Source organism: Amia ocellicauda, chromosome 15 (genome assembly GCF_036373705.1).
Source record: "Amia ocellicauda isolate fAmiCal2 chromosome 15, fAmiCal2.hap1, whole genome shotgun sequence".
NCBI lineage: Eukaryota > Metazoa > Chordata > Actinopteri > Amiiformes > Amiidae > Amia > Amia ocellicauda.
The window spans coordinates 23011732-23023131 of NC_089864.1; the positions used below are offsets into that span (position 1 = coordinate 23011732).

General features: G+C 46.7%; 1 protein-coding gene across 2 annotated transcripts; it reads right to left on the reverse strand.

The window, feature by feature from the left end:
• Positions 1–762: 762 nt before the first annotated feature.
• LOC136771817 (uncharacterized) lies at positions 763–8959 on the reverse strand. 2 transcript variants are annotated; one of them, XM_066724345.1, is made up of 16 exons: positions 8286–8959; positions 7481–7561; positions 6571–6738; positions 5684–5802; positions 5120–5321; positions 4760–4881; positions 4397–4496; positions 4144–4266; positions 3330–3493; positions 2942–3039; positions 2630–2757; positions 2327–2507; positions 2014–2155; positions 1487–1562; positions 1102–1203; positions 763–985 (listed from the first exon to the last, which is right to left on the reverse strand). In XM_066724345.1, the coding sequence occupies exons 1-15, from the start codon at positions 8932–8934 to the stop codon at positions 1106–1108; spliced, it is 2451 nt and encodes an 816-aa protein (XP_066580442.1). In that variant the 5' UTR covers positions 8935–8959; the 3' UTR covers positions 763–985; positions 1102–1105. The 2 variants fall into 2 exon arrangements, with proteins under 2 accessions (XP_066580442.1, XP_066580441.1); XM_066724344.1 differs by having other exon boundaries at positions 763–858; positions 8286–8958.
• Positions 8960–11400: the final 2441 nt, after the last annotated feature.

The window sequence follows — 11400 nt, forward strand, 5'->3', positions numbered from 1 at the left end:
AGAACATCTTGATGCAATTCTGGAGCAATTGCTCTACATCATTGATCCAGAGGGCAGCAAATGCAAATTAAACCTAAATGACAGTTTGCTACATTTGATCCTGGTTTACATTGTGCCACCCAAAGTCCCAGGTGAGCACACCAATCTTCATTACAGTAGTCTCAGGACCTCTTTACAACTATCTTCCTATATAGTAGTGGTTCCCCCAAACCTGTCCTGAGCAACCCGTACCTTACTGGATTTTGTACCAAACAAGCTCTCAATTACTTAAAGAGATGCTTGGATTGAATTACATTGTGCAAGAAAATAGTTTATTCTTTAAGTATAGAAAAGTATTAAAATAAACTTCAACCCCTATGGTTTAAAATTAGGTTAATTTAGTTCAAATAAAGGGAGAGCTCTGGGCACCAGGACAGGTTTGGGAAACTATTTTACAGAAGTTCAGTACTCTAGAAAGACCTCATGCATAGCAGTACCATATGCACTGTAGGATTTCAGGAGTCTACCATGGCAGATTACACACCTAGGCACACCATTTAATACTACAAGATCATGCATGCTTGCTGTAACATTTGGCCCTCAAGCAAAGTAGACTTGAGCATCAGTGCTCAAACCTCAGATGGTTAAATATCCCCACTTTAGAAGGCCAACTCTAGAATGATCCTATCCACCCAGAAAGGTTTTTGCTTTCCAGCACAGGCATTGCACATCCCAGGTCTATTTGATGCACAAGCACACACACATTCAGACTCACAGACAAGGTCAGATCAACCATTTATTCAATCAATGCTTAACAGCCATCACCTCAGGCAGCTGGAGATCTTGCAAAGACCAGGAGCAATAGGTTCCACTGCAGCCCTGAGGGAGAAGAACAGATGCTTTGTGGCTGGCTGGTTGTCAGAAATCCAAGCAAGATGTAGGGGGACCATCAAGTTTACCACCTGCCCTCAAAGGCAGAGCCATCTGGCAACAGGATTGAAACCTCCTGTGCAGAGAAGGGGGAAGATGCCAACGCAAACCAGAAGAGCCTGCCAATCAGCATTGCATCTGGTCCTCCCTGCTTTAGCAGGACTGTTCCAGTGCACAGTAGTACATGCTTACCCAGTCACTGGGCCAGCAGGCCTGCAGATCTCTTGGCCATTCCTGGGCAAGGCTTCCTGGCACAGCGCTCGTCAGCATTGGGGTCCTCAACCACTGGGAGCTCTGGAATACAGGAGGGACAACATCTTGGGCAGAATCCCTCAGCAGGAATTGTGCCCACCTCAGCTGGCAATATTCTCACATTAAAAAAGGATCTTCCCCAACACCAAGCTGGGATCATCAAGTCCCAGTGGAGTTGGGAAGCACACCGGTTGCCCTATTGAAGTGCATCTCGGACGGACTCCAGAAGCAAAATGGCATCAACACACCAAGAAGCTATGCCTTTAACCACAGTGTTCACTACAATGAAGGGAAGTGCAGTCCTTTGCACAGGTCCATCACTTACTGCGCCCATCAAAGCATCCTTCCACACACTGCTTGGCTGATGGGGAGCAGACTTCCGTGGAGCACATGAAGTAGATCTACAGAGGGGCATAAATCTCGTTAGGCATTCAGTCAGTTTGGACACTCACTCATCCAGGCCTTATTGCCACCATTCCCTAAATACATTCTGCAATAGAAGCCACAGTCCGTCAAGACAAATGTACTCAAGCGTCTTCTCATCTACTGCAGACAACTGGAGTGGCAATCATGGGTCTGCAGAACCCCAAGCCAATTAGCTTCACTCTCAAATTACCCAAGCCTGGGAATATCAATGAAGCAAAGTCAGATCCTTGACAGCCAAGGACTATTCAGGCTTGCGTGCAGTGACTGCTCAAAGGGAGCAGAGAACTCCAGTACTGAGGACCTTTAGGACCTGCTCAATTTGGTTTCTCTGACCAGCAGCCTTCCATTTATGATGCGAGAGAACACCAATGGTTTAACGCAGGACGACTGTGCAGGCAGCAAGCCAGAGCACACGTGGCCCCTCACCTCCTCACGGAGGTAGCGGTGAGTCACTTGATCCATGAACTGGAAGGTGCGGATCTCAAAGCGACGGTGGTGCTTGGGCAGAGGCTGCTTATGGTTGATGTGCAGGGTGGAGGTGTGACCGTAGTCCAGAGGGTTGGGGCAGCTGGGGACAAAGATGCCATCATTTAATAGTGACCAAGAAAAATGCATCTCAGAAGGCCAGTAAAGACCATTGAAGCATTGCCACAGCATCTGTTCTGTGGATAGTTGGCAGTCATGCATGCTGCGTGTCCTGGTTATAGCATTTAAGCACATCCTCAGGTCTAGCACTCACCCCTCATAGACCAACACCCAGACAGCCTGGGCAGAGCGGGGGTAGGCAACACAGTAGTGCACCAGCAGCACCAGGCTGGGGTCAGGGGCATTCAGCAGCTGCACCTCCAAGAAGACTGGCCTGCCCAGCAAGAGCCGCAGGGGCCGGTGGTACTGAGGGTAAAACCGGCTGTAGGTGTCATCTGGGGAAGACAGATGCTTGAAGCAGAAGACAAGGAGGAACAAAGCACAACCAAGCAGCACCTGGCAAGCACACCACCCAACTTGGGATCCTTGCCGACGAGGGTTAAAGGCCCATGCTCACCTGTGGCAATCCTGAGCTGCACCCCAAACACCCCATGGGACAGAATTGCATTGGGCAGGTAAGGGTTTTTCACCAGGTATCCAGTGCTGGCCAAGTTCCCCTCTGCATAGCGACACTCCACCAGCAGCCTGCATACAGAAGAGGGCAGCTCTGCAAGAGGACCTTTGAGCAGGAAGGCTACTGCAGAGCTCAACATGGAGCTCTGCTTCCATTACTACAGGGACATTAGGATTTGGATTCATGGCATGTAGAGCAAACCTGCTGGTCCACAAGGAAGAGGCCGCTTGGAAGCCCAATATTCTTACTGCTTACCTGAAGGGACTGTCCCTAGTGATGACTCCATAGTTCAGGCTATTGCGTCTGGCCAGGGCCATTACTTCAGCCAGGTAGATAGTGGTCTCCCCCACCACCTAGGAACACAAGGGGTTATTGCCAGCAACACCAGTGGATCCTGCCTGGCAATAGGCATTTTACTGGATAGCTCCTTGCAGCAGAGGACATGGTGAACCAGCCCCTGCCATTTCACTTGCCTAAAAAGGCATCTGGCATTTTACTTTAGCATTAGTTACATGAACCATCGGACTAGTTTCAGCTGCCTCATACAGTCCAGATGTTACACTGAAAAGTCAACCAAGTTGCTCAGGTTAAAGTGGAATACTCCAAGCCACACGCCACAGAACACCCCAGCAGCATTACTCACAAATGCATGGGTTCCACAGCCAGTCACAGGGAACTTGAAGACTGCAAAGTCTGCGGTGCAGATGACCGGGGTGCAGGACTTGTTGCCAGCAACCACCAAGGAGGCAGGGTTCACAGAGAAGGTGCGATGGACCACAAAGACAAAGTGCCCGTCAGCAGTGCATTCTGGGAGAGGGGGAAGTGCAGGGAAACCATGCATTTAAAAAGCCCAGCTACTGAATTGCAGGCATTCCAACACCATCAAATGGACTGGGTCAAAGTAGCCTGCCAGCAGCACGGAAATGAAGTCCCAGTATAACCTGGCCCTTACCTTCCAACAAAAAGTCAGCCTTGATGGCAATTTAACTGTAGACCTGCCAAGGCCATTCATTGGACAGAAGTATGGTTTGTGTGCATCTAGCCTCTACAAAACCACACCTTTCCATTTACATGGTTTTGTATAATCAGGACATGCCAGTATAGATGCATTTCTGCATTTACATTTTGCACCATTGCATTTAGCCCATGCACTTCAGATCAAGGGCCATATCAACCACTAGTCAATATTGTGGAAATCATTCCTACCCTCAGTTGCATGTAGAACGTACACCATGACGCTGTTGCAATCCGTCTATACAGACCAATTTTGGTGGATCGGATGCATTGTGACTTGGCTGGATAAGACGAAGATGTGAAATTGTGAGAAAGCCCTCATGTTGACAGCATCTAGCAGTGAAGCTTCTCTCACCATGGTCATTAACCACAGGAGTTCTGCCAATAGCCAACCATTCCTTTAAAAGCATGGCCTTCCTGCTAGACGGACACGACAGACATACCTTCCAGAGGATAGTAGCAGTGGCCAGTGTCCGAGTCTACACAGCAACCCTTGGCAAGGCAGGCTTTGGAGCCCATTCTCTTGGGACCACACGATACCTGCTGTCTCTTGGGGATCTGGCATCCTGCAGGGTACAAAGAGCAACCAATTAAGCAGCCATTTCTGAAGGAAGCACTGCTTAGAGGAATAAGGGCCCCACCCAAGATCCTTGCATTAAATCATCCTTTTGGATCAGTGGGAAGAGAAGGACTCACCTTGCTTTGGCACAAGTGGTTTATAGGGGCAGGATACCTGGATCTCTGCTCCCTCTCCCCCACTAGTCACATAAGCCACCTGGATAATGTACCTCTTCTCCTGTGAGCAGAAGGAGCTACATTAAAGCAGAGGATGTGGGGATAACCAGGAGCCAGACTTTAAAATCCATTGAGCATTCATGGTATTAAAAGGGTCAACATTTGAACAATGGATTCCTAGAAGCCAAGACACTTGCAGATCACACGCCACGGACGTCACACCCTAAACCTGACAGAAACCAACTTACTCTTGCGGTTAGTCAAGCATTACAGAAGACCCAAGGCAGGTCAAGTGCCAAGTTGAACATGGAACGCAGTGCTTACCACAAGCTTTACATCACAGGCAGTGTACGGGATGGTCAGGATGTTCTTGCCATCCTTCTTCACCAAGGCATAGCCACACAACGTGGGGGTCTGGAGCACAGGGACCAAGGTTTTGGAGGAGTCTACAGAGACGGGAGGAATGTAGAACACCTGCTCAGCCTGTGGATTTCAAAGTTATAGCACTGAAATGACCATTTGGAATACAGTATTTGACCACGTCTAGAAAGCCTTCACCATTTAGGTCAGGGTCAGCCACCCTTCAGCTCAAGCTCCAGTAGATGGACTCATGGAAAGCTGCATGCATACAGAGAGATGGGGTTGGCAATCCTCCCACTCCTGAACTACAAACCCAGCTCTCACCCAGGATTTTCACAGCTGACAGGGGACCAGCAGGTAGCTGCACAGTCATGCACACTTCACTGCAGGAGATGGACAGGCCTTTGGGAGGTTCAGGCATTGGAGTGGTGGTCACTGGGCAAGACACTGTGGCCACAAATGGCTTCTTCAAGACCAGGTCATAGTACTGGAGGGTCAGTGCTTCATGGAGTTCATGGTCCTTCCTCTGTTCAAAGAAATAGGGATTAGAAGCTCACAGGATCAGTACTGGGTCAAATGGCATCTTCATGTTCTCATAGCCAGACCTAAAGGGTGACCAGGGACTTCAACCCAACTTCAAGAGGTATTGCTTTCAAGTCACTACTCATGTACATTGGATACCATATCATCGGTTAACCTGGGCAGTCCCAGCAGCAGGATGAACTCGGCAGGGGGCATTGACTATTCAGAACCAGAGCAAAGAAAAAGGGGGCCCAATATCCCAACAGAGGGGGCATTGCCCCCTTCCCCACCCTGTGGCTCCAGGCCTGAACTTGGGGATCTGCTCCCCCTTTCCAGCCTTCAGAAAGGAGTGGGACCCTCACTTACCAAGTTAAATATATAGCAGCCCTTGAAGGATGCAATCAGCACCAGGGAGCTGTTGCTTCGCCTCACCGTGTGCTTACAGGACCTGGGGAGCTTCAGAACTGGGAGTAGTCTCCTTCCAGCTGCAATGGGGTACAAAGCGGAATTATACCAAGACAGGCAGTGGCTTCAATGCCTCAAGTACCCTCTTAGTACCCCCACACCAAGGAACACCAGGCTTAGAATTTCAGGGGCAAGGCCACTTGGCCTTAAGGGCATGCCCAATTTGCCAGGGCACCAAGGCCATTGTGCTAAATAGCCTTTTGAATTGCTTCAGAACCAGAAGAACACCAGCAATTACTGTAACAGAGGGATTTAAGAAAGCTTGTGCATGTCCTCCTGATGCCTTAGGGACAAAGGGGCTACGAATTCATGATTGTGCACCAATCTCACTCTCCTCCTACCAAGCCCTCAGTGTCCAGTGGCAAAAAAGACTGAAGGACTTCTCAATGCACCAATTCTTTTTAGGAGGACCATCAATTAAAGCCGACAGCCTGCACTTTAACCCTGCCTATAGTCATTGTATCATTTCAAATCAAGATCTCGAGTACAGAGGCAAAAGGCCAAAACATTTGTCCATGTCCAAGTATTTGGAGACTACACTGTAAATGAAACCGATCAGAGGATAGAAAGCCTAGGTGGGGTTCTGAAGTCTCATTGGAATCTAGTCTGGTGGTAACAGCTACCATTAGCCGATGAACATTAAACCTGAAAATAAAGGTCACCAATTACGTTTGAGCAAGCCAACATTGGCTAAAATGAAACCATGAAAGCACCTTAATCCAATTATAGCATATAGAACACGTTTTTAACATTACATTTGATCTCAGTCACTGAATGTCAACCATCACCTTTCCGCAGGAAGATCCGAGTGTAACGCTGCAAGGAGAACTGGATCAACATGCTGCCGTTCCCACAAGCGACACTTGGCTCTGGAACTTGGGACACGTCCTCTCCCTCAGGCTCAGAGTCTGAACCATCAGCATCATCTGGGAGGACACCAGCATTGGCCTCATCACCTGAGAGAGACATGGAGTTCAGTACTTTGTCCATTAGTCTCAAACCATGTGGGTCAACTTAGCCCTTGTGCAAGTGCGAAGCTTAGGCACGGTTAAGAAGATGCTCCAAAAGCAACGTATAAATGTACAGTTCCAGTTTACATATAGAAGCAGCACTGCACTTTTAGTGCATATTGTGGATACCAGCTAACATTGCCAACAGCTGATCCTGGTGGCAAGAAACCGGAGGCTCATACCTTCATTAACTGCTCAAATTTCATAAAGCCTAATCTCTACTCGGGAATCTGAAGAGGCTAGTTCTACAAATACATTGAAAGGGGATTGTTCAATTGCCTTTATTGAAGGTTCTCCATACAAGTTACAATTCCAGATTTCCCCCTTAATGCATTTGTGAATTACATCTATACAATCAAGTGGTTTATCAATTCATTTATCCCCATGTCCCACTAACCAGTTCACCTTCCATAGTACTGTACCATCACCATTCCATCAGCACTGAACAAGATGGGCTTCAAGGCATTTGCATTAAACCAATGCATTATAGAAGGGCAGATCTGCACAAAGTACTAGGTCCATCACACCTGATATTCTAGACCCACACTACAAACTAGGTCCTGTTGTAGGACAAGGGCTTCCCCATCTCATGAGCAGGGGTGACAGTCACAGCAAAGCCAGGAAAGAGGTTCAAACAGGTGGTAGATGGCCAAGCAGTTCAGGAGACCAAAAACCTGGCCAATCCTACCTCGCTCATTAGCCTCATCATTTAAATGCAGGTCAGAGCCAGCCTTCTCCTCCTCCAAGGTGGCATCATTCATCTCATTATCTGAGGGAGAGAACATGGCATTTTAAAGTGGACCAAATAAAGATGCCAGTCATTCCAGGCACCTCTGCCCTATAAATACATCTATAGAATGTAGACCATCATACATGCCACGTTTTAGTGAACAGTCTATATAGGGGACACCTTCATACACTTACTCAGGCTTTGAAGCGAGAGTTGGCACTAATTAAAGCTATACCCATGGAGTGGTTGTTGCAAGGGCATTACTGGGCAGCCAATGCACAATTCCTGGCTCCCCAATGTTCCTTCACAAAAGGAATGCATGGAAAACACCTGGGGAGTCAGTAGAATAGGTTTGATTTTCAGCAAGTCTCTACAGCTATTAAAAGTGCAATACATTTTATACCTTGTGAATACCCAAATCATGACATGTAGTGCACATGTTGCAATATAAAGGGTTTTACATATTGTACGTGGAAGGTTTCAGGTTGAACCGTTCCATTAGATGGACTAACATTTAGCCATGCATGTTAAAGGCCATCAAAAGCCATACATGGTCAAATACTACAAAAGTGGCTGGCTTGTGTAGCATGAAACCATCATGCATTCCCATAGCCAGGCCATTCTTTTCAGATATCAGCTTTGCCACATGTTGAATGTGGCTCCATTTTGGGCACACTGAAGCAATATGCCTCCCCCATTGAAACCCCTTTTCACATTACATATCCTTTGCATCACCTGGAAGGGCCTTCACTGGAGTGCTTACCACTGCGAGAAACTGCAACACCAGGCGTGACAGCCTCAGGGTCCCCGATCAGTGGAAGGCTCTCCACACCATCTCTTGGTAAAGTGGACAGATCAAGCCAATCCGAGCCTACACCCTCAGATTCAGACACCTCCAAAGCACCATCTTGACTCACATCAAGGTCAGAGTCTTCATCCCAGTAGCCATCAGCATTAAGAACGTTAGCCACTTTTATAGGATTAGAGCGGTCACGATCCTCATTGAAGAAGGCATTAGAGGCAACATTTTTGTTCACCACCTTATCCCAGTTAGAAGCTTCTACAGGGTCTTGTGGAGACTTCCATGCTTCCTCATGGTCTTGCTCCAAGTCATGCCAAGCCAGGTTACCTTCATCATCATCATCATCATCATCATCATCATCATCAACACCAGGCTGTGAAGGAAAATGACCCATTTTATCAGCACCTGCATTAGACCTGTGAAGATCCAGGGGAGTGTATTCATCCCAGAGGAACACATCCTCATCAGGTTCATGGAAGCGCTTCACCCTGCCATGCAAGTCATCCTCAGTTTCAAATGGATCCTCACTCTCCAGCTGAGCATTTGACAAACCACAGAACAGCCATGTAGCCAGCAAAAACCACACTCTCCATCCATCACACCACAACATTATGACCAGCAAGGTGCCAAAGAGTGAATAATGCCTTGCTAGCTCTAGCAGGTTTATATACTGATATGTGTTTAGTGTGGTTATGGAAAAGGCTGTGCAATCAGCAATGCCCCATCACCAGCCAATCAGCTGCCTCGGCTCTTAATTGGCAGCATTGTCACGCACTCATGGAGGATCGGGCATTTTCTTCCGCTGCCACGGCAGTCTGTCTACAACACGGGCTGCTGGGGAACCTGTTCATTGTAACACCACGGAGCTCATTCCCACGAATAACCCGAAAACCCTGTATAAAAGGCAGCAAAACGTGTAGTATCTCACAGAGCAACACAATACAAGAAGGATGAGAATAAAACGGCCAAGAATTAGGAATGTCGTGATCTGTATATTCATTATTTTATTCGTGTTTAATCTCGTGTTTCTTTCAGCACAAACACTTAATCACAACACTAGGGCTGGGCGGTCGAATTAATGCGATTAATTCGAATTAATGTTCTTGCACGATGTGTAAAATGCCTGAAATCGCGCAATCGAGAGTTGATGTTATAACGTGCGCAACTTTCTTATTTCTGCCAAGTTTGCAAAGGGCAAATCAGCAATTTCCCAATCATGCTCCAGGGCGGGCAGAGAATAAACAGAAGAAAAGCAAAGAAAAGAAAAGCAGTTTAAAAATGCATGACTGGGTTAATCTGGCTTGTTGTAACAGTCAGGCACACTGATGTTTAAGGCATTATTATTACAAGAATAATATATTGCAGTGTGCTTTTCGTATAGATAATGAATGCCTTAACTGAATATACAGAACATGCATGTAGCACACGAGTGATTACAGACCAAACCAAAACATAATGCAGTAAATAACACACACTGCACACTCTTGAGCCATCGCCGTTAAACTATAATAATATTAGCACTGGGCATACAAAACGTTAATAATTTATACTTTGTAACTCGTAGAAAAAGCCAGATAAAAAGGCACATAGCCGCAAAATAAAAACCGTGAATAAGGTCCATTGCCAGTCAGTCAGACTCACTACGAAGATGACAGCAATCAACGCGACGAGATTGTGAAGACAAATGCCGTAATGTCGCCTCAGTGATATGGAAGTGGTTTTGCAAGTCCTGCGTCGAGCAAACAAACCACTGTGTGTGGAAAGTGTGTAGAAAGTGTCGCAAGTGAAAGTGGCAGCACAACAAGCGCAGGTGCGGGAGCTGCGACGCAAACTCGCCGCGCAATGGGAGCCGAGCGGCACTGCGAGATACAGCTCTGTCCCTCCTAAAGCCCTGCATTTTCCAGTGCCATCCCAGATGGCCAGGGGGCCCGGGAGGAAATCACAGATGCGGTGACATTTCATATCACGAAGACATGTTTTTTTTTTAGGGATAGCATACTAGAGGCATGTTTTCAATTGTATTTAAAACAAAAATATGCGCAATACTGACAGCTATGGAAGTGGTGCTGTTCTTTTGCTATTCTTACACGAATGTTATTGCACATGTAAATTGATACAGAACACAAGTCTTTTTTTCGATCAGTAAAATAATTACATATGTTTGAATATGTCAGTATTGTTTATTTTGTTTAGAGAAAACAATAATAATCAAGACTTAAAATTGTGAATCGTCTCTACATAATAATAATAATAATAATAATACATTTCATTTGGGGGACGCCTTTCTAGATACTCAAGGACATCTTACACAAAGTTGACCTATATAAATTAATACAATAAACATAGATGACGATGGAGAAATACATAGGGACTGACAGTTACAAAGGAAACAACAGCTCAAATGTAGCCATAGGGCTATAGAAGGTAGGCTTTCTTAAAAAGGTGAGTTTTTAAAAGGTTTTTACAAGAGATGAGAGTGTCTGCTTGTTTTATTTGTGAGGGGAGTGCATTCCAGAGCCTCGGGGCCGAGCAGCTGAGGGCCCGGCCACCCATGGTGGCGAGACGGAATTGGGGGGTGGCAAGGAGACCAGCAGAAGAGGAACGGAGGGAGCGGGAAGGGGCATAGGCTGGGATGAGGTCCAACAGGTAGGTAGGTGCCAGGTTGAAGGGCTTTGTAAGTAAGGAGGAGCCACTTAAAGACGATACGGTAGTGCACAGGGAGCCAATGTAACTGGATAAGGACTGGTGTGATATGTCCAGATGATCTAGTGCAGGTGAGTATTCTGGCAGCAGAGTTCTGGACCAAGGAGAGAATTGCAGTAGTCCAATCGGGAAGTGACCAAGGCATGGATAAGGGTTTCAGTGCTGGAGTGTGACAATGAAGGACGAAGCCAAGATGACACCAAGGCTGTTGACTGAAAACTGAAAACCCATCAATGTTAATACTAAGGTTGTGCTGTTTAGAAAGAATAGATTTAGAGCCAATAAGCATGACTTCCATCTTGTTGCTGTTAAATTTGAGGAGGTTTGTGCTCATCCAGCTCCTTATGTCTTGGAGACAGTAAATAAGGGAAGT

What these genes read in the sequence shown, in the direction of transcription:
- LOC136771817 (XM_066724345.1), bottom strand. Translation starts at nt 8,934, where the DNA reads ATGTTGTGGTGTGATGGATGGAGAGTGTGGTTTTTGCTGGCTACATGG. An exon ending in TGATGAGGCTAATGAGCGAG is followed by an intron (nt 6,739 to 7,480) that starts GTAGGATTGGCC and finishes TGTCTCTCTCAG; the next exon opens with GTGATGAGGCCAATGCTGGT. An exon ending in GTCAGCTGTGAAAATCCTGG is followed by an intron (nt 4,882 to 5,119) that starts GTGAGAGCTGGG and finishes CCGTCTCTGTAG; the next exon opens with ACTCCTCCAAAACCTTGGTC.